At 52.2% G+C, this 25,967-nt stretch overlaps 1 protein-coding gene across 3 annotated transcripts in view; it reads right to left on the bottom strand.

Annotated features, from left to right (window-relative positions):
- The window catches only part of Ttc28 (tetratricopeptide repeat domain 28), a 460,167-nt gene that overhangs the window by 4,169 nt on the left and 430,031 nt on the right, over positions 1-25,967 (bottom strand). For 2 of the 3 annotated variants that reach the window (XM_050122047.1, XM_050122049.1), the window contains 10 exons: positions 24,978-25,118; positions 16,524-16,668; positions 9,746-9,925; positions 8,547-9,267; positions 7,467-7,591; positions 5,279-5,510; positions 4,549-4,625; positions 3,524-3,547; positions 2,741-2,870; positions 482-589 (listed from right to left, as the gene is read on the bottom strand). In XM_050122047.1, coding sequence (XP_049978004.1) covers positions 482-589; positions 2,741-2,870; positions 3,524-3,547; positions 4,549-4,625; positions 5,279-5,510; positions 7,467-7,591; positions 8,547-9,267; positions 9,746-9,925; positions 16,524-16,668; positions 24,978-25,118 — 1,883 coding nt within the window. The remainder of the gene's footprint in view (positions 1-481; positions 590-2,740; positions 2,871-3,523; positions 3,548-4,548; positions 4,626-5,278; positions 5,511-7,466; positions 7,592-8,546; positions 9,268-9,745; positions 9,926-16,523; positions 16,669-24,977; positions 25,119-25,967) is intronic. The other variant, XM_050122048.1, reaches the window with a different exon arrangement.

Here is a 25,967-nt window from a genome sequence, read left to right as displayed (position 1 = left end):
TACCCAGGACAGCACCCCAGCCCCTCCCGCTGCTGCTTTCCTGATGTGCATACAATGCTGTCTCACTCTGGCACCTGTTCCGAAAGCCTGGCATCCCCTCAAGCCTTCCTGTCACAGTACACAGTCTTCGGCAGGACCTGTTGGTTTGGCTGCCCTCAGACCATGGCTGTCATCCAGCTATCCCTGGAACAGCAGCAATCAGGCCAGGCATGCCCTCAGGTCCCAAGGACCTTATGCTCACCTGCATGACCCTGGAGCAGGACAGGCATGTCCTGATACCATGCCATGTCCCATCAGCTCCACTGACCCCACTTCGGTGTTTCTTAGGTTTGCCTCAGGCAAGTTCAAGAGCTTGCTGCCCGGATCCACCAAGAAGGAAGCTCTCCAGAGCAAGGAGCTCTGCGGGCCCTGCCCCAGAAGAGGCTAACACAGACTAAACACGCTTCACTCGTGTCCTTTAGAGGGACAGGGAGCTGCTTACCGAAGAGTGACAGCAAGGACTGCAGTGCAAAGTGGGTAGTGCGCCGGCTCGCCTGCTTCCCGGTCTTCAGGATCACTTCCTCCTGGCCCACTTCACACAGGTCAAAGCCTAGAGGAACGTGGAAGATGCCATGTGCTGTGTGTGGTTCTCACCATAGGCAGCATGGCAGGGTGCCAGTGAAGATAGAGCTGTTGGGATTTCCCAGTTGGCTGTGATCAGGGTGTCAGGCCTTCTCTCCCAGAACAGCTACTGGGTACAGCATGACCTGCTTCTATGGAATTTTGCCTGGCTCTTCTGCCATTTTCCGGAAGTTAGGCTCTGTGCGACTAGACACTTAGCCACAGCTACAGAACAGCCTGCTCACTTCCAGGCAGATGTGCCCAGGAGCATGGCAGAGGCAGCCGCAAACACTCTCCCAGACACTGTGGCCAAAGACTGTCCCCAGAAGAGACCAGACAGACTTCCTACTTGAGATATCACTGAGCCTGCTGGAGACTGTGGGGTTGGGAAGGAAAGGGAGCTTGTATGAGGTTCCTGATGTTAGAGGACGGGCTGGAGTGCACACTGCTTCATACTGATGTTGCGGGAGGTCTTTCCGCCCCTCCAACCAATAGCTGCTGTGAGACCACTGGCCATTCACCAAAAGGGGGTCTTCTTCCCCTGCTACTTGTGGTTTGGGTTCTGACACATCTTCCATTGAGAACGAGGGTTCCCTGGAGTCCGGAGCCAGCTGTTCCCACCACTGACTGTCTTGTGCTAGGTTGGCAGAGGGAACTCAGATGCGGATGGAAAGACTCCTACGACCAGACCTGCTCTCCTCCCCACAGTGCCTCCAGGAGGGACCAGATGTGTGTGCGTGTGTGTGTGTGTGTGTGTGTGTGTGTGTGTGTGCGGCCTCCTGAGCACCGGCTTAGAGGCACACAGGACACCAAGTGGAAGCAGCTTCAGGAGGAGCCAGGACTGGGATTATTTCCCTTCTGGACTGGTCCCCATGACCCAACTGGTAGAGGGGTTGGAAACATGGCATTCACAGATGGGGAGGGATGACTGTCCACACCACACTACTCAGTTTTAGCCTTGATAATAAAAAAAGATGGAGCTGCACCTTTGATGTGGGAGTGTCATATATCAATCTGTTGATTTCATTGGCTGAGCAATAAAGAAACTGCTTGGCCCTCATAGGTTAAAGCATTGGTGGGTGGAATAAACAGAATAGGATGCTGGGCGGAAGAGGAAGTGAGGTCAGACTCTGCGCTGCTTCCAGAGGGACCGGACAGCCGCCATGCTCTGCTCTCCCAGGCAGCTGCAACCCACGATGGACTTAGGCTAGAATCTTCCCGGTAAGCGCACCTTGGGGTGCTTACACGCATTATTAGAAATGGGCTAGTCCAGGTGCGAGAATTAGCCTGTAAGGGCTAGAGTTCATGGGCCAAGCAGTTCTTAAATGAATACAGTTTGTGTGTTATTATTTCGGGCATAAGCTAGCCAAGCGGCCGGGGTGTTGGGGACGCAGCCCTGCCGCTCCATATTTCAACACACCTTCCAGTATCACTGCCACAAAGGCAGCTGATAGTGAAGACAGAAGTGAAGACAACCGTATGGCATGGAGCCAACTTTTCCCATTTGCCTCTTCTGCTTCTGGTGGCATTTGTATATACTAATTCACCAGATTTGCCTTAATTCAGAACAAAAACCAAATAGCCCAGAACATAGAGAGCACCAAGTGTGGGTTTGCCTGCTACCTTAGAAATACATGACTGAAAACACAGGCAGCTAGCCCCTAGCCGCGAGTAGATGCCCAGGACAGAGCATAAGGATGCAAGTACTGTGATGTCCGATGGTCTCTGTGGTAGTGGCATCATATCGGCATCCTCTACAGACTGTCTTTGACATCACTCAGAGGCCTCCTCATCTGGCCTGGAGGCCCTGGTCCTGCTCTCGGCCTGGTGTGCCCACATCCCTAACCTAACCTCGTGGTGCCCTTAGTCCTCCTTCCCTTACTGCTAGTCTCTGAGGCCTGGCCTGGCCACTGTCCTTCCTCCAGCCAGCAGCCCCCTGCAGATGTGGGAAAGCTTGGTCTGTTCTGGGGACATAAGGACAGACTAGAGGACATTGTAATAGAGGGAAGCAGGCTGAAGCATCAGCATCTTTGGTTGATCTATTTCTATATAACCAGGCTTTACCCAGCAGAAAACCGAGGGAAAACAGCAAAGAAAACTGAAATGAATTAGCCCATTAAGTCAGGGTACTTGGTCCTACCGAGAGCTGCCAGAAACTCATGACACCCTGGGAGACGCCACAGCTGGACACTGAGGGAGACCGGAATGGGAGCTGAGGCAAAGTCCTGTTCCTTCTCGCAGGCCTGCAGCTGGACCAGCACCTGATGGAGCTGAGGGGGGAGGGGGATAGACAGATGTGAGCATAGGCCTGCCAGACTTTGGCCTACCCTGCCTAAGCCTTATGTCACCTGCCATGTATTGCTGACCTCTCATGACACCTGCTGCCTCTGGAGGTCCCTGTACAGTGTGGCCATACCTCCTGCTGGTCATGGATAGTGGGGCAAGGATGTGTGAGGGGCAAAGGTGGGGGAGCCTCCTGGGGCCCCAACTCTGCTTCAGTCTCTGCCTTCCACGAAGCAGAGGAGAGTCTGTGGGGTTGGGGGAGGGGAACTGGGGTTGGCTCCCTCTGTTTTAGATTATGTACTTGGTTAGACCATCTTTAGGAAGATTTGAACACTACATCTTGTAACCTCAAGTTCATGGAAGAGCTTGGGTGACCCACTTAAGTGTCACTGAGAAGTCTGCTTCTGGAGTGCGATCTATCATTGTTTCTGTCCCTGCTGCTATAGTGGAACCTCAGAGGTCAAATCAAGGACAGAGTTGAACAGGAAAGGGGTAGCCAGAGGAGAGGAGGGGACAACCCCAGCCCAGAGCTCTGTGCCAGCGTGCATGTGCACAGCCAGTGATCTCAGAGCTGCAGGACACTGGGATGGGCGGGCAAGGTGCTCACCTGACAGCAGTTGCTATTTAAAATTGTACTCACCATTCCCACCATATTTTTAACAGCCTTCAGCCAGCAGAGTATGAGAGAGAGAGAGAGAGAGAGAGAGAGAGAGAGAGAGAGAGAGAGAGAGAGAAAAGAGAGTTTAGATTCAAGCATAGCAGTTATGCACACAAGCTGATCGCTGCTGTAGGAAGCACTGCACCGCACCAACCTGGCTCTGACCAGGGAGAGGAGCGAGAGGCAGCAGGGGACACAAGGAGAAGCAGCTGTGCCTCAGCCAGCATCCAGTTGTTCTGGGGCCCACAGTGAGCAGACCCAGAGTCACTTTGTTCCATGAAAGCAAGAGTCGTAAAGAGCTGGCACACTTTAAGGCTCCCGGCCTCAAGTTCTGCATTCTTGTCTGGAGAACACAGAGCTGCATTCTGGATATTTTAACATGCAATATTCTATACAGCAAGCAGATGAGGCATGCTAATTATAAACCAGCAAGAACTCAAGGAAGTCAGGTCCGTGACTGCCAACAGCCCCAGGGCAGAGTAGTCTCCAGGAGCCATAGAGTGTCTACCCTGGTGAAGTTCACATAGGGAACCCATACTGACACATGGCCAAGACTGGCTTATATACCTCAGGGCAACATGCACTACTGTATCAAGTTACAGCCTCCAGCATGGCCAGGAAAGCACTATGCACCCTTGCATGCCATCCTGAGGTCCTCCCACACACGCTGGACCCGAGGAAGAAAAGTCAGGGGGATATAGAAGCCACGGGGTCCTGATCAAAATTCTCATAATCCCCGAATCCCACCCACATTTCTTCAGAGTAGCCTCTTCTTCAAAAGCTGCCTTGCTTTGCCCTCAGTGGTGTGCTCAGGGCCTGGCTCAACGCCTACTGGTCAGTTAGCTGAGAAAGCTGGGTGAGGTGGCAGGGTGAATGGAGGGTTCTAGAGACACATGGCCCCTAGAACCTGTCAAGAACCTGTCTGTAGACTGCCTATTTGGAGTCCCTACGGCAGGGAAGCCACACTCTGTACTCCTGTTGGGTCTGTCCAGCCTGGCTTTACTTACCCGGCTAATAAGCTGCTCTCCAGTCTCTGAGGCCGTGATGAGCTTGCACAGTGCTTGGAGGGCCGGGCTGGGCAGACCTGAATCAGGACAGAGGAGCAGATGTTACTCAGTTAGTCTTGGCACTCCAGGGGAAAGAGTTTCAGATGTTCAGTGCTGAGGGCAGTTTGCCAGAGGGTGGCCCAGCCAGAGACATGTCCCTGTAGGACAGAAGCATGTGACCTTCAGAGAAGAGGGACCCTGACCCTGCACTTCACTCTCCCATAGTGATGTTTTCAGGATGCCCTGGTCCCCAGTGGTCTACCTCTGTGTCACCCTAGTTGGTCTGTAGTTTTGCCAGAAGCATGGCAGCTGCTGATCTGTAACTATTTATGCCCAGGACCACTGAACAGCACCAGGGGGGGAACAAAGCCCAGGTGACCACTGTACACAGGGAGACTGGGTGAGGCAGGCACCAGCCAAGCATCAGCGCCTGTTTGGGATTCTGCTGCTTATGGAGATAATTCTAGCTGCATTTTTTTTTTTTTTACTAGGGTTTCTCTATATCAGCCCCAGCTGTCCTGGAACTTTCTCTGCAGACCAGGCTGGCCTCAACCTCACAGAAATCCACCTACCTCTGCCTCCCGAATGCTGGGATTAAAGGTGTGCGCCACCACTGCCCAGCCAGGTCTAGCATTCTTGTGACTCACGGCCCCCTCTGTGTTAGCCCCCACCTTTGCCCACAGCAGCTTACCCAGCAGGGCCTGGAGAGTGCCGCTGCATTGCTGTAGCCTCTCGCCTGGGTCTGAGGTTGGAAAGAAGACAGCTGCCGGCAGGCCGCTGGCAGCAGGGTCCAGCCGGAAGCCCACAGCAGTGAGGAGGGCCTGCCATCCGGGGATGCCACCCACTTTGTTCTCCACACTCTGCTGAGATGTGTACATGGCATTGCGCTGCCCATTCTGGATGCGCTGCAGGGACTTCTCCACCTGGTGGGGAACAGACAGTTAGAGAGCCAGGTCAGCTCTGCTCCTCTTCCTGGTGCTTCGGGGGAAGTCAGTGTAGTGCTGACTGCTGTGGCCCAGAAAGCCCATTTTACCTAAGGACTAAGGACACAGAGCTCACTGGGCCTTAGGCATAGGAGGGTATGATGGTCAGGATCTGGTCATCGGAGCTCTATGGCTAGGGCAAAGGAGAAGTCTGCCCTTGTCCACTCTACAGACACAACAGCAAATTGCAGAAAACAGTGCCCAGCCCTGCCAACTCTCATTTTCTGCAGGACTCTGGGATTTACCCAGAAAATGCACATGTCAACAGCATTGCTCCCTAGTTGGCCTGTCAAGTCACTTCCAGTGGACACCTGGCTTTGTCCTGAGATGCCACAGGCCCTGAGACACATGTCTCCACAGGGGATTGCAGACTATCCCCCATATCACCTGAGGCTCCTCTTATAATGGGGCACAGTCAGAAGTGGCTGTCCCTGGGACAAAGTCTTGGAGGTACACGGCTTCCTGCAGGAGAAAGAGGCACTTTACAAGAAAGTATGGCAGGGGAGCCTGGTGTGTGGCTGTGGTGGTTACCACGGACGGAGCCTGGTGAATGGTTGTGGTGGTTACTAACCACGGATGGAGCCTGGTGTGTGGCTGTGGTTACTAACCACGGATGGAGCCTAGTGCACGGTTGTGGTGGTTACTAACCACGGATGGAGCCTAGTGCACGGTTGTGGTGGTTACTAACCACGGATGGAGCCTGGTGTGTGGCTGTGGTGGTTATTAACCACGGATGGAGCCTAGTGCACGGTTGTGGTGGTTACTAACCACGGATGGAGCCTGGTGTGTGGCTGTGGTGGTTACTAACCACGGATGGAGCCTGGTGTGTGGCTGTGGTGGTTACTAACCACGGATGGAGCCTGGTGTGTGGCTCTGGTGGTTACTAACCACGGATGGAGGAAAGCAGTAAACACTCTTGTGGCTTGAGGCCTCATAGGGCCCTCAAGAAGCCTGGCTGGACAAAGGAGTGTGGCAAAGGGCACTGCTGCCTAAGAGAAGTCTGCAGTGACATGGAAGGAGTGCTTTGAATGTGGCGGGGAACTTGAAAGGGCCCAGGGCTGTAGCCATAGGATGTCAATCTCTCAGCATCTTTGGGGTCTGGGGTGTGGCTGCTCACAGCGGGACTAGGCTCCCCTAGGTACAGTAATGCTGACTCCCTAAGGTTCAGAACCTCCACACAGACCCAAGCTTGAAGAATGGATATGCGAAGAGAGCTACCAGGTCCAGGGTGTAGGGTCTGGAGGGCCTAGTTTGATTCTTCCCCATGAGATAAGAGGTTTACCTAGCCAAGGTGGTCTGTCCACCTGGACTGCAGCCTATTCCCAGCTCCTGTAGCAGGTCTTCTGCAGGAGCTTCTAATCTGGTACTTGCTCTAGGCCTGTGAGGTAACCACAGACAGTTGTGTGTTCATGCTTCATGGATCCCAGCCTGGGCCAGGGCTGGGTTGGGAATGACTGGGAACTGTTCTCCATGCTCTCAGCAAAGGGGAAAGATGGGACAAATTTTGTGTGACTTTTATTTTGGGGTGAGATGGTCTTTTGTAGTCCGGGTGAGACTTTAACCCCTGGTCCTTCTAGCTGTCCCTTCTGTGTAGCTGTCTTAACTTACAATGCCTGCTGTGCAGATGCCTTACGGTCTCATGAAAACTGGGCTGGCCAAGGGCACACTCAATCCTTTTCCTGAGTTGGTCTGTAAGCTGCCGAGTCTTCCTGCACTCCTGGGACTCATTCCCGATACCCTCCCAGGGAACTTGAAGTATCAGCATTTTGCTTTCCTTCAGGTAGGAAGTTGGGTCTGGTTAACCATGCCTTGCGCTGGGTTCCCCATCTCGTGCTGCCCCAGCTGGTTCTCACTGGCACCTTGCTCGGGTTCCCCAAGGGTCCCATCAGCCCTTACCAGGTGCAGCAGCACTCGTAGGGCATCCCGTGCCCGCTCCGGGTGTTGCAGGATCTCCGTGAGGGCCTGGCCGATGAGTGAGGAGGGGCTGTTCAGCTTTACATCACTCCCAACAAGTGTGAAACCTGAGGACGGCACAGAGGGACCTTAGGGGACAGTACTGCTGCCCTGATCATTTCCTCCCAAGTGCTCAGCTGGGTGCTGCTGGGTGTACTCTCAGTCCCTGGCCTCTTGGGCACCCACACCACCTGGCTGTCTCAATGAGTGCCAGGAAGGTGCCTCCAGAGCAGCCACTAGCCTGGGCACTCTGAAACTTCTTTGTCAAGAGGCCCTGTGGGAGAGAGAACCTGGGGCAGAACCAGCAACCAGAGGGGTAGAGGTGTTGTTCCTCCAGTTCAGAAGGAGCAGCCTGAGCTAGCACGAAAGACCAAAACCAGCTAAGCAACAGGAGTCAATTCATCTCCTTCCTGAACCCTTAGTTCCTTTGCCTGCCTGGGTTGTGCATAAAGAAAAACAAATGAACGCCACTTTTAAACAAGTACACTCCACCCAGGAAATCAGCACAGGGCAGGGAGCCCCCGTAGGAATGAAGGGCCAGGCAGTGGGCCTGGCCTTCTACATAGATGCTTTGGAGTATGGACAGGACAGGTGTGATCTCAAGGGGCCATGGGTCACCAGGACACCTGCCCTACCAGAGCACCAGAAGTTCAGTGGCACAGCCATGCCGTAGCCTTGTGTTGCCTTGGTGGATGGTAAGGGCTGCCCTGAAGGAGCCATAATACCTGCCAGGGACACAGAACTGCAGAAGGGCTGGTGAGCTCTACATAGTATGCAGTCCTGTCTACATCGTCCAGAGACCACATCAAGGGTCACAGGGTTTTGAAGTCAGGTGTCACTATGACAGATACCCACTGTCCACTAACCCCGAGAGCCGGGCATTCACGCTGAGGGTGGCGATGGTGCCTCCAGGTGCTGAGTATGAGGGCTTTGGCACTCAGAACCCGCGTCCTGCCCTCCCCCAAATGCAGAATGAGACTGGGAGGACCACCCGGGGCCCACCGACAGGTTTCAGCTGCCTACCTGCCCAGTTGGAGGGGTGTGAGAAGGCCTTGCTGCTTTGCACTGCCTTCATGGCCTCACCTAGAGAGGCACTGGCCTTTAGGCCATTCAGCAGGGATGAGTAGAAGGCATGAATAAACATCTTAGAAGCTGCTACTGGCACTGGCCACAGAGCCACCAGTACACACTGTGCACCAGCAGCTAGGAAGGCCCGTGTCAGGGCCACCAAGCCATCTGCTGTGACTCGGCTATTGGCTTCCTGGGAAGAGCTGAGCACCACCAACTTCACAGACAGCCGCAGGTCCAGGAGGTCAGCAGCTGTGAGGAGCAGCTCCCGCAGTGGTGGGCAGTCCGAGATGCTTTCTCCATCACTTGCATCATCTTGCACCCGCAGTGACTCGGGGATCGTGTAGGGGTGACCGAAGGAGCTCTTGCTGCCAGGAGGGTTGCCCTCCATGTTGGGCGTGAGGACCAAGGCTGACAGTTTCCAAGAGACATGGGTAGCAAAGTGGACACACTCAGCCTGGGTCAGAGCGCTCATGACCCTCTCCTTGGTGGCCATACTGCCCACAAGGGGCTGACAGCCCAGAAGCTCTGATACCATGTATGCTTCCTCCTCTGCAGAAGGCATCGGACCCCACAGCCACCTGTCCATTACTGCTGATGGGAGCTTGGGGTTGCCTATGACCGCGGCCATGGCAGTGGAGCTGGAATATGTGGGTGGGGTCTTCCTCAGGTTACACTACAAGGGAAGGAAACGGCACTGTCAGCAGGGCATCTGGTGTCCTTGATAACACCCTTCACCCTAAGTTTTCAGCATCTTCGTGACCCAGTGCCACCTGCTCCGTCAGACACCAGGACAGTCCCCTGTTGCCAACAGAGTGAAGGCTTCTGGAAGCTGGCATCATCACCCAATTGCCTAGCGTGCTGTGTGAGCCAGGCAATGTTGAGGATACCAGCCCACATCCCATCTGCAACCTGGAGCTAGGCAATGAGACTTCAGAATTTCTTTCCTTCCCCCTGAACTGATTCTGACTCAAGAAAGTTAGAATTTAACAACAAACTAAAAATTAAGATCTTCAAAACCACCGAGGCAGAAACTATCCCATATGAATTGTGCCCTGGGCCTGGTTGCTAATCCCACCTCTTCAGGATACAACGGTGGGGGTGGGATTGGGCAGACAGACAGGCAGATGGCCCCAGAGTAGGGCAGATATTACCTTGGAGTGTGTACCAAGCGAGCGAAGAGCAGGCACAGCGATGAGGGTGAAGCGCTCGTATAGGTACTCGTTGGAGGCACTGCCCTTCAGGAGAGCAAAGGGGACAAGGTAGAGCTCCCCCTCCAGAACCAGGACCAGCTGCCGGTGCCGGCCCACGGGGCCACTTGAGTGCATCAGGCCCTGCGGAGTAAGCACAAGGGCTGACTTAGGGTGGGCAGCTCATGACCCAGGGTAACTTTGGTCAACTGTCAGGGCAGGTTTGTAGGCTATGGGTATTAGCGATGCTACCCTGTAGACGTGTTACTAAGTGTGCCTGTCTCAGAGGGCAGTTAGGGGACAGTCTGTCAAGGTCTGCCGGTGACCTGAGGTGAGAGACGAGAGTCACCAGCCTAATGGGGAATGACACCCAAAGAAACAGCAACTGTCATAGATCCAGGTGTTTGTCCTGGAAGCATAGACTGAATGCAGAGGCAACTGTCCCAGAGGCATCCCCAAGAATAGAGTGGGGAGGCTGTGGTGGTGCCAGGACTGAGGAGTACATGCAATGACCCTCCTTAGCAGCCAGGACTCCACGAGCCTGGTGAGTCCCCCATTTTGATGAGCACAAGGTTAGACACTCAAGAGCCAGGATGGAAGACTTGGGGTCAGGGTACCAGTAGTCCAGGAAATTTTGTAATGTTTAGGTGTCGGTGCAGCTCCCCAGGGTGGGGCTCCTAAGGTGCTGTCTCCATTTATGGCCTCCAGAGATGAGAAGAGGTCAGAGAGGTCTGTGAGCAAGCCACAGCATGACGACACCTGCCCATTTTCCACAGAGGTGGCCTTTCCAAAAGGACCCCGATGAAAAAGTGAGGCTGTGACTCAAAGAGAAAAGGCAGCTGTGAAGACGACCAAGCACATTGTGTGATGCATACCCACAATCCTGACACTCTGGAAGGGTAGGACAGGAGGACTGTCGTGAGTTCAAGGTGAGCCTGCACTACAGAGCAAGACTCTGCATTTGAGAAGCATGGGAGGAAGTGAGGAGGAGGAGAGATGGGAAGCTGCTGCAGTGGGGCAGGTCTTCTGCCGACGCCGGTTTCCTGGTTCCAGTACTCTGCCTGCCTCAGTCTGACTTGGTGAGGTTGACAGGCTGTACCCTCAGGAGTGAATGTGCTCTTCTGACCCAGTTGCCTGCTGCCAGGGGACCTGGCTGAGTGTGGCAGAAGTGCTCGCCAACCCAAAGTGGCATGTGCCTAGTGGGAAGTCCAGGCTCTACAAACCCCAGGGCTTCATGTGGGATTCCCCTCTCTATGCTGTGAATATCATTGGTTAATAAAGAAGCAGCTTTTGACCAATGGCTTAACAGAGTAGAACCAGGCTAAAAGAGACAGAGAAGCCACGTAGCTGCCTACAGGAGACAGATGCCTCCACTGGAGCCCACAGGAACCTTGCCGGTAAGCCACAGCCATGCGGTGATATGCAGATTAATGGGTTAATTTAAGATATATGAGTTAACCAGAAATATGCTTAAGCTATTGGCCAAACAGAATTGCAATTAATAAAGACTTCTGTGTGATTATTTCAGTTCTGAGCTGCTGGGAATGAACGAACAGTCTCCGGCTACAAATCAGAAATGAACGAGCAGCCTCCAAATCAACAAGGGCTTGTTTCCTTTTATAATCTGGCTAAATCGAGAGAAGGTAGGAAACTGAAACCACTGGGTTATTTCTTGTCTGCTTCCTGAACCATTTCCCAAGAGGAGCTAAATGAGCAACCGCATGGCCCAGGAATGAGTGTGTGCTTGTAGAGACAGTCGGGCTGCTGGCATCTAGGCTTCATGCACACCAAATCCCAAGCCAGATCTCAGTGGCAGGGCTGACAGGTCCCTGACCTAGGATGGTGATGCTGGTCAGTGAGATCCAGGGAACATGGGACTCAGGTGACCCCACACAAAACTGTGCCGCACCCAAAACTGATCCAAGCTTTGGGCTCCGGAGTCATAGAAATCATTTTACCAGATGCCAGCTGGGGCCTGTGAAGTCCTCTTGAGCCTCCACTGTCGAAGCCCAGTCAGGCTGGGCCAGATGTCATCCTGTAGGCCACCACTATCCTGCGACATGTTCCTTGTTATAGCAGCGCCTGTGAGTCTGATCCACTGGGACAGAGGAGTGTGAGCATGCTGGAAGCTGTGCAGAGCAAATGCAGCATGCTGAGGGGTCACAGGGGCTCTGCTAACTCCACCCATGCCATAGGACCTGGGCCACGAGCACAAAGACAGCAGCCATGTTTCCTGGACAATGATGTGTCCACTCACATGGCTCTGCTGTTGGGAGTTCCCTCCCTAGAAGCCTTAGCCCATTCTGTGCCCACTGTATACCATGAACAGCCAGGTAATGTAGGACACAGGCCTGCCCTTACAGTGTGTAAGTGTGCAGAAAAGAAAGTTTTGTATAAGAAGCCATTGCCAAGTAAGACTCTGAAGGTAGCAGTGCCAGCATGGGTGGTGACAGGCCAGGCCCTGCACTGGAAGCTAGAAAGGGCCAGAAAGGCCTGGCAAATGAAGCCACTGAAGTGAGAGCATGAGCCTGTTTGTGAGCAGAGGGCACGGACTTGGCAGTGAAGGCCTAGTGTGTAGCACAGGACTGAGAAGGACTTGGGAATAGCCTGTCAGGGGTCAAGCCCACCTGGAGACAGACACAACAATACATTCAGAGGAAAGGGGAAACCAGTGACCTCAGGTGAGCCATGGGGTTGGAGATCTTCTTGGGCCTCATATCCTAATACTGCTGCTGGAGTCTCCTAGGACACTGCCCCATTGGACAGGAGGGCTCCCTCATCCTAATGGTTAATCTTGCTCCTAGCTAGCCCCTTCCCACTACCTTCTGTCAGCCTGTGGTCGGTCTTTGCCTCCTGACCTGACTACCATGATGGAGCCCATGATCAGGAAGGAAGAGCATTTCCAGAGCAGAGACCAAGACTAAAGAGAAAGCAAGATAGGATGGGTGGTCTGCATGGCGGTGCTCCACCTGCCTGCACCCAGGAAGCCAAGGGAACTGCAGTAGCGCAGGCTGCAGCACATGTGCTCAGGTGTGATATAGCATGCAGCTATCCATTGATTCGGGTGTGTGGAACAGCCTGTGGTTTGTGCCACACCTGACTCCTGACCACAAGTCATTTTTCCATTATGCATTTCCCTCTGGCCTTTGCAGACAGCTGTGTAGCTAAGTTATGTAAATGGCCTCTGTTTTTACATCCAGCTTCAAATTTTACTCCAAGCAGAGTTAAAGCAAAGGAATAAAAAGATGAGGGTGACAGGTTATAACTAAAGCAAGCCCAAAGTCTGAGGGTCCAAAAGGTCCTTAAGTCTGGGCCTCCACAGAGTGACTCTGCCAACCTGGAGAATGCCCTGCTGCCAGCCTGCCTAGTGGCCACAGTACCTGGCACTGGGTGATGCTTGCTGCAGTGTAGGGGCAGGGCCAAGTCACTGTCTGCAGCATGGGCTTCAGAGATGAGATGGTTCCCTTGTCTTCTCACAGCCAAACAGTCAGACCAGACAGGTGCCCTTAACTCCACTGATTAAATATGCGGTGGGCACCCCATTCCCACTCCTGCCAGCCTTTCACTCCAAACACTTCCTACTGCTCCCTGGCATTAGACAGGATATGACTTAGCATTCGCTGATGCCTCCTGGAAGACGGAGACACAGTTGTCTATCCTGATAGGACAGTGCACTTGCCAGGAAATGTGCTCAATCAAAGGCTGGTATGCCCCACAGTAGACTATTCTGTCCCACTTTCCATACTGTGGGGCTAGTCCCCTAGCAATAGGGCCACAGCTGAAGGAAGGCAGGTGTTCACGCTCCACATGAAGAGGCCAGTTGTCAGGCTCCAAGTGTCCGTGATTCCTAGTCACCAGGCTGCAGACCTGATCTGCGGTTTCTGTGCAAATGTGGGGGATGGGCTGTTTCTGGAAGCTGGCAGTGTCTTATCGCTCTCTGGTGGTCTCCAGAGAGGTGTGGCATGTTTACGGGAGGACATGGGGTTCTTGTGGGCCATCTGCTATAGGGCAGCTATGAAGGAGGGAGCTCCTGGAATTGATGGGTCCCCACATGCCACTTTTGGCCTGGCTGCTAGGTTGTCTCGACTCAGAACAGCGAGTACCTGGTGTGTCTAAATATGCGTTAAGTGCATAGCTGTAACGGTCCTTCCTTCCTTCCTTCCTTCCTTCCTTCCTTCCTTCCTTCCTTCCTCCCTCCCTCCCTCCCTCCCTCCCTCCCTCCCTCCCTCCCTCTTCCTCTATTTCTCTCGGTTTTTTGAGACAGGGTTTCTCTGTAGCTTTGGAGCCTGTCCTGGAACTAGCTCTTGTAGGCCAGACTGGCCTCGAACTCACAGAGATTCACCTGCCTCTGCCTCTGGGATTAAAGGTGTGTGCCACTACCGCCCAGCTCAGAAGTGCTTTTCTTAAAATACAGTGGACTCTTTTGTTTTTAAAATACACATTGATCAGAGTCTTGCCATGCTGCTCAGAGTGACTGAGAACTTCTGGCTTACCCCGTCCTGCCGCGGTGTCCTGAGTGCTGGAGCTGCAGGACAGGCCCTAGCCGGGGCAGGTCTGGTTAGCAAGGGTCACAGCTCACACAGTTTATATCAGGGCTTTACACAGCTTTCATCGGAGGCCTTATTTGAAGCAGCCGAGCTCATCCATTGTGTTAGACCCCTGACCTACAGAGGAATCTTTTTAGAGTCAGCGATGCTCTGAATCGTGACGCGTGGGCACAGACATTGTTGGTCTCTCATCTGCAGTGGACCAGTCTGGGCAGGCATCAGGTGGTCAGCACTGGAAAGGTGCTAGATGCTGGCTGTTCTGCCTGTTTAGAGCCGAGAACACCCTTCCTGCACCTCTGCGGGGACATGAAGGTGTGCAGACTTGTGCACTCTCACTCAGGAGCCCACAGAGGAAGGTCTGTGGGAGAGGGACTGTCAGAAGCACTTCCTGGCTCCAGGCACTTGGAGATCCCCTCTGACAGCTGTGGTGCTAGAACTTCCCCACAGGAGGGAGCTGGGCACCTCCTGCTCCCAATTTTCTTTGCTGATTCCATAGCTTCCAGCTCTGCTTGGACTCATCAGCAAGCGGTGGGTTCTTAGATGAGCAATACCTCCACCCTCCACCGGGAGCTGCCTCAGCCATGGCCTGGCCCAACTGTAGGTTCTGGCAGGCATGTGCCAGGATACCTGGCTTGTGTGGCTATGGTGCTGGGAGACTGTCCCCAGTTTGCCACATAAAAGCCACTACCTGACTTCTCCCTGGGTTTTCTGCTTTCTGGGCTGTGCTGTATCACACCAAATGCAAATGTGCCTCTGGCTGCAAACAGCTCTGTGAACTCTCCCTAGTGCTCATATGCACTAGGCCTCATACCAGCTGCTGAGGGATGGGCCTGGCCTTGACTGGGGAATGGGAATTGAGTCACAAGGGAGAATCAGGCAAGAGCCAAGTCCTGGGGTGGCCATGTTGCTGTGCTGAGGACAGGACAGGGCTTTGGGAGGGAGCCTACCAGGTAGAGATCACATCACAGTCATCTTCCCGCTTCTCCCCAACCAACAACTCAGCATTGATGGAACAGAAATACAAGACAAACAGCTAGGAGCAAAGGATTGCGGAGGCTCAAGCAAGTGAAGAATGGGGAGTGGGGAAGCAGGATTACAAAGGACTTCCGGTGGCAGTAGAAGGCAGGAGAGAAACACAAGGCTTCCCCAATCAGCAAAGCCAGAGCCTTACCAGGGCAATGTGGAGTGGGTACAGATAAGAAGGGACAGGGAAGAGCATGGTGGAAAGGGTCCCAGCCTTTCCAGAAATAATCGTATCCAGAAAGCTGCAGCTGGGAAAGGCTGATGGGATCTTGAGGGAGGAGTCTGGACACAGCCGTTTCCCTGGCCAGGTGACAGTTCCTGTCTGTAGCCCCAATGCTTTTGAGTACGTTCCCTTTATCCCTTTGCTAACCAGACACACCCTGCAAATGGTCCTCACTTCTTACAAAGAAAAGATATCAAGTGTTGTGGCCAGGGTCTCTTGTGAGGAAAGGGCAGAGACCACAGGGCACCAGCAAGCAGAACAGCCACCCCACAGCTGGTAGGCCAGAGAGGGGCCCTGGGGATGGAGGAATCATACACAAGCTGTGGCCTCAGGATACACAGTGCCTCTGCAGATACTGGTGCAAAGAGAGCTGCTGAGGGGTGCTCCTGCCTCTAGACAGACCCACTGGCTGTAGTGGCCCTGCCTGCAATAAGGCCCCTAAACTTTCAGATCCACCAAGCTCCCTGTTCCATCAAAGAGCATTGTCTAAATTAAGAAGGGTATGCCAAGCTCAGGGTGGCTTGTGCACGCATGCCAGAGAGCAAGGTGGTCTGTGTGGTGTCTTTAAAACTGGGCACTAACTGGTTCTGCTGGAGATAGGGGAAGAGCAAGGGACTGGTTTAGGTCATCAGGATGAACATCTAGGATTAGGTCAGGTAGGAGACATTCACTTCCTAGTGCTGACGTGCACACTGCTCTGAGTCTCATGGCCCCTAGACCAGACAAGGAACACATGAGGGCACTGAGGCTGAATTCATTCAGCCTGCATAGAGCAGAGCTAAGTGCAAACTCAGACCTGCCAACTTGATGCTCAGGACCTTGGCTATGAGCAGCCAGCCAAGAATGTGTGTCCATGTCCATTGAGTACTCTAGGGGGACACGCATGGGCACTGACCAGTAAATGATATCTTCTGATATCAAGGAGCCTCATGCCCCAGGAGGCACTTACCCCTTCCATGGGCGCGATGAGCAGATCATACAGGGCACGGAGTGGTGGCTTGGCCAATGAGTTCTGCCTCCTAGGGAGAGAGGAAGTCCCATCCTTGCTGGGCGACACGGTGCCACTGAACAAGCTTGTCATGCTCTGGCAGCTCCTGGGGGGACAGGACGAAGGCAGGAATCAGGCTCACCCTCCATCACTCTGGTTGCCTGCTGGGCCTCACAGCATGCCTGCCAACTCCACCTCATGCTCGCCCCTTGCAGGTTATTGTCATACAACCCTGAGTTCTTTACACAACGGCATCCATCTCTGTGCTTTCAGCTACACAATCCCAGAGTGCTGGACCTGTATGGAGCAATTGTGCTGTCAAGCGCAAGGACCAGGAGGGTCAGTACAGCCAACAAGGAAAAGGACATTTGCATCAGTCAACTAGCAACCCACGGCAAGGATCCGCTGGCCCAACCCAGCCAGACCCTGCCTCTGTGTCACAGGGGTGCCCTGAGAAGAGGGGGCATCTTGTGCAGCTACTTGGGGTTCACTAACACAGAGGCACCTTCAACCCCCAGAGCCCCAGGAGTCATACTCTCAAAGGATGGCAAGGACAGTTGCTGACTGATTCATTCAGAAAGTGTGTTTAAGCACTGGCTGCCTGCCAGGCACAGTCTCTGGGGCCCTAAAGAACACTAAACATGTAGGTAAATGGAGAGGAGGTCACACAGTCTGCTAGTCGACCTGGCTCATGTGGCCTCAACATGGCTAACTGGTGGCTAGCACTTTCCGTGGGCCTGCTGAGCTCTGTAGTGTATGGTAAGCTGTAGTGTGTGCTGTAGGATGTGCACTGGCAGGGTGTAACATGAGGGGCTGCTCATTGGGGTTTCCATCCCACCCGGTACCCCACAGCCAGCAAGCCCCAAAGAAAATCACACAGAGAGTCTGCATTAATTATAAACTGATTACCCATTGGCTCAGTCTTCTTATTAGCTCTTGTACCTTATATTAACCCATTATTCTTATCTATGTGAGCCACATGACTCAGTACCTTTCTCAGTCGGGCAGGTTACATCTTGCCTTTCGGTGGTCTGGGCTGGAATGGGCTTCCTCCTTCCTAGAATTCTCCTGTTCTCATGGCCCAGCCTCTACTTCCTGTCTGGTTGGCCCACCCATACTTCCTGCCTGATTGGCCAATCAGCATTTATTTAAAACATGATTGACAGAATACAGACAATTCTCCCGTACCACTAAATTGTCACCTCAATGTGGTCGGCTAAATCCACTTAAAAACCTGAGAGGGCTTAAAAAGGAGAGAGAGAGAGAGTTTAACACAACTTTTTGCTGTTTGTTGGCAGCGTGCTGCAGAGAAATTTCCCTGACTCAGCAGCTGTAGCAGGAAAAAAACTGTGCTGTTTTAAAACGTGGCTTCCTGGGCCCTGCCGCCAGTGCATTTCTGGGCCTGGGTGTTTGTGAGCCTGCTGGGGATCAGGAAGGAAGTACTCTGAGATCATGCCAATGGCTAAGCGCTCCCCGCCTGCACCTGGGATCAGGCTTAGGCAAGCAGGAAAGCATGGCGGATTTCTGCTGCCATACAGAGAGATGTTTCCAGGCTGTGCAGTGCTCTGCCTGGCAGATTTGGCTGTAACTCAGATAGTAAGAGTTTCTATGCTGCATGCTCAGTCTCAGAGTTAAAGTGCTGAGTGTGGCTCCTACCTGGTGGCCCCAGAGCTAGCAGAAATGGTACGTTCACCATTTTGAAATTGGAGAGAGGTAGGGCCAACATCCAGAACAGCCTGCCGCTCTGCAGGCGAGCAACTGATTCAGAGGCACAAGCGGCTGCCATGTTGGACTGGGCGGGGCAAACCTGCAGTACCTGTTTTTGACCAAGGAATGTCACAGCTTAGATTCTTAAGTGCTTAGCGATTTAAAAGCACAAAGCAAAAATATTTCTGGACAGTAAAAATGTTACAGGCAATGCAATAGGACAGATTCAGACATAAAAGACCTCTAAATGGATCATAGTGTTAGACATATGTAGGCTTGGGAGAGAGAAGAAAAAAAATATAGAGACTAAAGTTAATGCATTAAAAAAGGGTAAAGTCTTTAAAGAGACAGAGTACAGATAGTTATAAATTAGAAGAAATAAAGAAAAATAAGCCACATAAAAATAGAAAATTCACAGAGAGTTTGGATTCTATATATTGTATTTTCTTTGAATTTTTTTGACTGTAAAGGAGCTAAGTACAAAGAGACATTTCATTATATGGGCTGCCAAGCTAAATCAGAATGGATATAATAAGGGTATTATGATCTCAGATTTTGGGTCTAAAAATATGATGCTTATATATAAAAGGGTCTTCTTTTGCTTTCACAGAGGATGAGACCCTATGGATTGCTTCCATCCCAATATGGTATGATAGACCACGTCCTCCTGAAAGGTTGCTGTAAACACCCTCAAAAAATTACTTCACTCAACTGCTGACTGAGAAGAACCTAGCACACAGGTTATACCATGAGAGACCTGATTAACAGCACCCATATACAGCAGGAAGAAGTTTGGAGAGAAATAGCCATGTCCATATTTCCAAATATTGTTTATAAATGTTCTTTTACATTTAAAGGGGAATATGATATATATGAATAATTTGCATTGATATAAATTTTGCCTTATTGATAGAAATTTAAGGTCAATTTTGTTATATGTATATGTATTTCTGATCTTGATTAAGGTATTGTGATTGTGTAGTTCATTTAAAAATGTAATGTATAATTAGGATAATCATTGATCATAGTCAAGCTTGTAGTCATGTTAGTTAGATTTTCTACATGTGCATAGATTTTTTTCAGATAGGCATTCTTCATATCTTTCAAAGACTACAGAATATGGCATTTAATGTTTTAATAACTTAGGGCTGTTCATGACAAGGAGACACGTCTGTTCCTGGCAGCACCAATCTACTTCAAGAGGAAGATGGGCATTGAAGAGGCTCCTTATGAAGTTGGTTAGCCATTCATTTGGGCAAGAAACTGCTCTTGCCTGGACTGTTGCATAAACTGGACACAAAGAACCCACAGAGAGAGGACTGCTGAACTTGCCTAAAGGTGAGATGATCTTTCTGGGTTCCTGATTCATGAAAGAGTCTGCGAGACATTCTGCAGGATACAAAAGAAAGTGACTGAACTGTCTTTGAAATTTCCTGCTTCATGGAAAAGTGTGCTGGATAATGGGCCTGTAGGCTGAAGATGGATGCCCCAATGGTACAAAAGAACTTTGGGTGACTGTCCAGGCAATGAGATGTCTCTGTCATTTCTAGAGTTTGGAAGTTGCTTATTTCTTGTTTAATTAGGTAATATTATATCCTTCTGGAGTCTTTGATGGAATTGAAGAATGGATAGATGGTTATAGTTTTCCTTTGTTATGGTAAAAGATAAAATAGATATAAATATTGTAATTGTAATTCTTGCTTGATAACTGTTTTGTTATATGTAATTTTACTACGTTAAAGTTAAAGCCTTCCGTTTTGTTTAATCAGAAAAAGGGGAGATGATGTAGGAGGGTCTTCTGTCTATGTGTTACTTAGCAGGGACTGTGCCAGATGCAAGACATAGCATCAGGCAGCAGCAAGTATTCTGCCTGCTAGTTGTGACAGCTACTCAGTTGCTGCCTGAGAGCAAGCCAGAAGGCTTTCCTCTAGGACCAGTTATGTCTGCCTCCCTGGCTGTGGCTCGCCTGTGCCCTCCCCTCCCTCAGGTCTTTACTGTCCCACTTCACCTATTTCCAGGGACACAGCAGCACTGTTCCTGGAAGTGACAGGGTGTGCCGCGGCTTTGCTGTCAGAGCCAGTGCTGTGCAGACGACCCTGGAGTGACAAGAGCAGATCTCTCCTGGAGGTGAGGTGTGCACATTGTCCTCTGAAGAGATGCTCCAGCAGAGTGGTTGCATGGCTCCCTTCTGGCTGTATAAGAAAGCCTGGCCCAGGGCTGGGGCAAGACATATACCTTTCCACTTCATACTGGCCCAGGAGCAGGCATGTCCCCAGGGTCCGGTCCCCTTCTCTCATCTTGGCAGTTTCTATAGCATGGGCAGCTGCCCTGGGTCTGTTTGCTCTTCCTTTGCAGGCGAGGCACGGAATTTCAGTGGCAGGGCAGGGGTCAAGCTTTGTATGCTGTGGCACCAGACTCGCACTGTCACGGAGATCCAGAAGGTGGCGCTGAATCACTGTCTTGTCATCCATTCTGGCCAGCTCCACTTGGGTAAATGACAGCTCAGCTCTAGGCAGAGGGTTTTCTCAGGCTGTAGTCTTTATTAGCCAGCTTCTCAGATGATGTCTATTAATCTACAGCTAGAGGATTGCACAGCACAGCAGTCTGCCTTGCGCAGGGAGGAGACAGAGCAGACTCAACCCAGGCTGTATTGTTCATATACACTGCTGTAGAACAATGGGGAAGGGGACACAAGATGCTGGGTGTGACTCTCCCTGTGGGGAGGGAGTGGTCAATGATTGCCTAGGCTGGAACTAGACTGTTAGGTCTAGGCCTTCTTCCTGGCTTGGCTCACAGAAGGGGGTCCCCCTCAGCAGAGCTGCTTCCTCAGGCTTTCCCACCTTGGCTGGAGCTCCGCCTCCACTCCTCCCCTCTCCAGACTCTCTAGGGTACCTCTGCAGTAGCCCACTCCCACCTGGCATACACCGCTGCCCCACAGAACCTACCACCTTCCGCAGAAACTGAGAACAGCAATGGACCTGTTTCTCCATCTGTTCTCTGTACTATGCCTGAAACTTGGTTGATTCTTCCTGCTGACGCCATTCAAGGGACAGGACAGGGTATGGAGAGATTAGAGTACAGGCCTGTGCGGCAGCCATCACACCTACCCATCATGACAGCAACATGGCCAGCCCTTGCCAGGGCCTCTGCATCCCCACGCAAGCCCAAGGACCTCTCAGAGACCTGCTGGGCAGAGGTACTCCATGGGCCCAGAAGGCTCCTGTTTAGTCCCTGGAGGAGCCTAAGCAAAAAGAGGCAATGTCCTGAGGAAGGTGAGTAGGGTCTGGGAGACTTTGTATCTGACAGGCCAGATTTTGTGCTGGCTTTTTAGGGTCTAGCTGTGAGGCTCTGGGTTGTCTTTCTTGCAAGCCTGCTAGTTTGAGAATAAGCCAGAAGGGCGGTCCCCCAAGGTCAGTTGGAGAGGGTAGGACTGGCCTCCCATGTTAACAGTGCCCTTCACAGCCATGGGAGGAGTCAGCAGAGATCAGGAAGCACTCCATGGTGCTCATGGATGTCTTCTTCTCTTTGCTGGGGTGGCGGTGGGTGACTGAATGTTTGCTTTAATCCTGACCAATGAACCCTTCTATACCTTCTTCCTTGCTTGCTCATCTCTTCCCATCAGTGAGTCAGACCTGTTCAACAGTAGCAAGGCAACCAGTACCTTGTGACAGAGAAAGAAATCCTAGACCACACCCGGCTTTGGTGAGTATGTAGCCTGGAGGATGAGAGACCAAGGGGCAGACACTGACCACTACAGAAAGCATCCAGGATTTGAGAGGAAGAGAGTACTCAGGTAGGGCAGCCTAGGGGCAAAAGCTGTGTGTGTGTGTGTGTGTGTGTGTGTGTGTGTGTGTGTGTGTGTGTGATGACCTTCATCACAGGAGAGCCTCATTTGGCCATGTCCCAGTGCCAGGCAGAGGCTTCGAGGGAAGGCAGTTAAGATAGGCCCAGCAATCTTGTGGGTCATGCAGAGGGGACAGACTATGGAGAGAGGGGGAGAGAGTAGGAAAGATGGCAGGTGACACACTGACCATCCTGCAAGAGAGTGAAGAGCTTGAGTAAAGGTTAGGTGACCACCCACCTGCCTCAGGGTGGAGTGAGAGATGGACCCCATCTTGCCACCAATCTGTTGGGAGAACCAGCCATCTAGCAAGGCCCCTTTCCAGGGTCACATCATAGCAGTTTCCTACGAACCGTGGGGCGAGGGTATTCAGAGTGAGGACCAGTGGGGTGTGGGTCTCAGCCTGCAGCTGGTTCTCAACATTCCTAATGCGGCGACCCTTTAACATAGTTTCTCATGTTGTGGTGACACCAACCATAAAATTATTTCATTGCTGCTTTATAACTAATTTTGCTACTGTCCCGAAGTGTGATGTAAGCACCTGTCACATGCTGTCCACAGAGCTCAAGAAGCACTGACGCAGCCCACCACGTGCAGAGTGTAAGAGCGAGACTTGGGAAGCTCTCCGGCTCTCACTCTCCTCCACAGCAGTCCAGTTATTGTCAGATTCTGGCCTGGGAGGTCGAAATGAGGCCAGGGCATTAGACAGGAAGCGTGAGGGCCTGCTGGGCTGAGCCTACTCCTCAGCCTGCTCTCATCTCCTAATCTGGGGATTAGCATGTTTTGAACAAGAACGTGAATTAAAAAGTAGTGAAGAAACACTGCCTGCAAGAGATTTCACATTTAATACAAGCAGCACGGCTGGAATTTAGGTGGCCTGTGGTCTCCTGTTCTTCAGAATAAGCATGTCACTGCCTGATGGGTCTTTTTGCAAGTGGCTTCTGACAGCTGTTTCTTAATTTCCCACTTGCCTGGAGGGAAGCCAGGAACCTAGAGAAAGCCAATCTCTCCTGCCTTGCCCAGGCACATGTGGAGTCGGGGGTGGGTGGGCGCCATCCTAGCACTGTCAGGACTGGTGGGGGTACTGAGTGGTCACTGTATGTCTACCTACGGGCCAGGTTCCTGAAGGGGCATGGGTTGGTCTCAGTCAGAAGAGGGAATGAAAGGTTGGCAAACTTCTGGGCTCCCCTTGAAGTGGGGTGTCTGATCCTGATTGGACCTTGTCAAGGGACCTGGTGCAGAGAGACAGATAACCTACTGCCTCCCACTGGGTCACCAGGGACACACCTCCTTTGGGGAGCACCATGCTGTCTGAATGAATTAGCAAGCACCACATAATATCGAGGCTCTGTCTCTTTCCAAAATTGATGGCTGTGGACACATCCCAGCCCCTGGGCGCAGCAGCTCTTGAATATAGGAGTGCTGGGGGGCGATGTTCCCCCTTGGCGGCTCTCACATGAGGATGCATGGTGCTGGGAGAAAAAGGACCAGGGCGGCATGCGACTGTGGCTTGCACCCGATGCAGGTGCTCTGCACAAGTACAAGTCATTTCCCATCCTTTCAAAGTCATCTCCACATTTTCGGAAGCCTCTCAGCCTCACTCTTGCGTGGCAAGAAAGCCACTATCTGAAAGCCAGCTACGTCAAACTAGGTCCTTAATTGCCACACTGAAGGGAGCTAGAGTCTAGCCCTATGTTAGGACTGGGGAAGCTGACTTCTCAGTGTAACATCACTTCACCCCAGTGAGGCCTGAGTCAAGTTGTGGGCTCTTTGTACTAGATCACAAGCCTAGAGTAACCCCACCCCTCCGTGCATGGCAGAGGGCCAGGAGGGCCTTGCATGTAAGGGCAGAAAGAGGCAGCACCAGCTTCACCCTCCAGACTTCGGCTTTTTTCCCAAGGTTTCTGGGCCCTGGGAAGGCAAACATACTTTTGTCTCCATGATCACACAATGACAGGAAACCAGGCTGCAGCAAACAAGGTGGCCACACAGTAGGGCTGCCAAGCGGGGCCACCCACCCAGTCCAGTGCCCTGTAGCCCTCTGAGGCAGCCTGAAGTCCTTGAAGACAGGAACTATAAATTCTGTACCACCTCAACCGCTTCCACTACTGCCACCATCAACACTACCACCACCACCACTATCAGTATATTCACCGCCAGTACAATTACCACTATCTCCACCACCACCCCATCACTAGCACCCCCCACCAGATCAACACTACTGCTACCATCACTAGTACCACCATCACTAATACCATTACCACCATCAAAACCACTACCACAACCACTGCTACCACCACAAGCACCAAAACACTACCAGAACTACCACCAAAACTATCAACACCAACACAAGCACTACCACCATTACAACCATTACAGCAACCACCACCACCACCACCACCACCACCACCACCACCACCACCACCACTATAAAATACAGCTAACCTAAGCACACAGGCGTGGCAGTTTCACCATGACCCACCCATTTGTGAAGTGCCGGGGAACTGGGGCCAAGAAGGCTTGATGTGGACAAGCTCATTCTGGGCCGCTGATCACTCCTACTCCACTGGCTTCTGGGCTCTTTTCAGCCTCCTGAGTTAGTTGCAGGCCCGTGAGAAGCTGGCAGAGAGGTGAGAGCCGCTCATCTTCCTGAGGCTGGAGAGGCAGCTCAGAGCTGGCATGACAGCAGAAATCCCTAGGCTCCATCATATCACAAAAGGATGGCGGAAAGCCTGCCCACCTCTGTTTGAACTATTAGTGCCAAGACGAAGAACAGGCTTGCCTCTACAGCTACCTGACACCACCAGAGCTCTATGCCCTGTGACGGGGTGCAGGGAGCACCCCATGTTGCGTGGCCGTGGCCATACCTGTGCAGGAGGTTATTGGGTCGCACCATCCTCAGGAAGCCTGTGGGGTCGGTCACCGAGTTCAGCTGCTTGTTCATCTCCTCCAGCTGCTGCTCCATGAGGTCTCCAGCTTCGCTTTCTGTCTCACTGCTGGCACAGGCCCTGTGGGAAAACATCAGAGAGCCCTCAGGAAAAGGACACACGCTGTGGAGTTGGCCTCCAGCACCAAGGGCCCCCTACTGCCTTCCACACTGACTCGCTGGTGCCCGCTGCCTCACACAGCTGTGAGCTGGACAGATGGAGCCATGTGTGAACAGCGTACACCTGGAGGAGCAGGCCCCCCCAGCACAGGCTGTATTCTAGTCCATTCTAGAAACGTTTGCTAATCACCTACACTACACCAAGGCATGATGTTAGGCCCAGAGCACAGCCTCCTCATTTCCAGATGAGGAGACAGGCTCATGAGTGGTTTTGATGGATGGTACAGGCTCCTTGAGCCCCTCCCCTCCCCAAGGTGGGGAATGAGGATGTGAGAAGTTTTGAATTCATGTCTCCCCCATGCAGATTTTAATGGACACCTCATGACACATTCTAAATAAACAGAAATGTCCATCAGAACCCTTGTTTGTGAATAAAATGACTAGAGGCTTGTTTAGTGTGCACGCTGCACACTCTACAGAGACATAAAGATGGCCACAAAGGTGCCCACACATCACCATACCCCTCCTGTTCTGCAACTGTTGTATATCAGATCCTTAACTGGGGTTGCTCTGACCAAATACAACCACTGCCCTGGAGAAGCTTAGAGAAGGGGCTGGATGGTCATGATCCTCTGTATATGGATTGTAAATTATAACAGTGAACACCGTAGGAACAGCTAGGGCGGGAGTGAGAAGGGAGTGTGCCAGCAAGCATGCAGTATCTGCACAGGTGCTCTGCAAAAGGCCTTTGGCACTGACTAGGCCTAGTTTTGGTCAGTCTTCTGATGGCCATAACGGGAGCAGCAGGACC

This window comes from Alexandromys fortis, unplaced genomic scaffold, assembly GCF_014885135.2.
Source record: "Alexandromys fortis isolate MF-2015 unplaced genomic scaffold, M_Fortis_MF-2015_v1.1 scaffold_193, whole genome shotgun sequence".
NCBI lineage: Eukaryota > Metazoa > Chordata > Mammalia > Rodentia > Cricetidae > Alexandromys > Alexandromys fortis.
The sequence above is the reverse complement of the archived record's forward strand: the minus strand, read 5'-3'. Positions and strand labels throughout refer to the sequence as shown.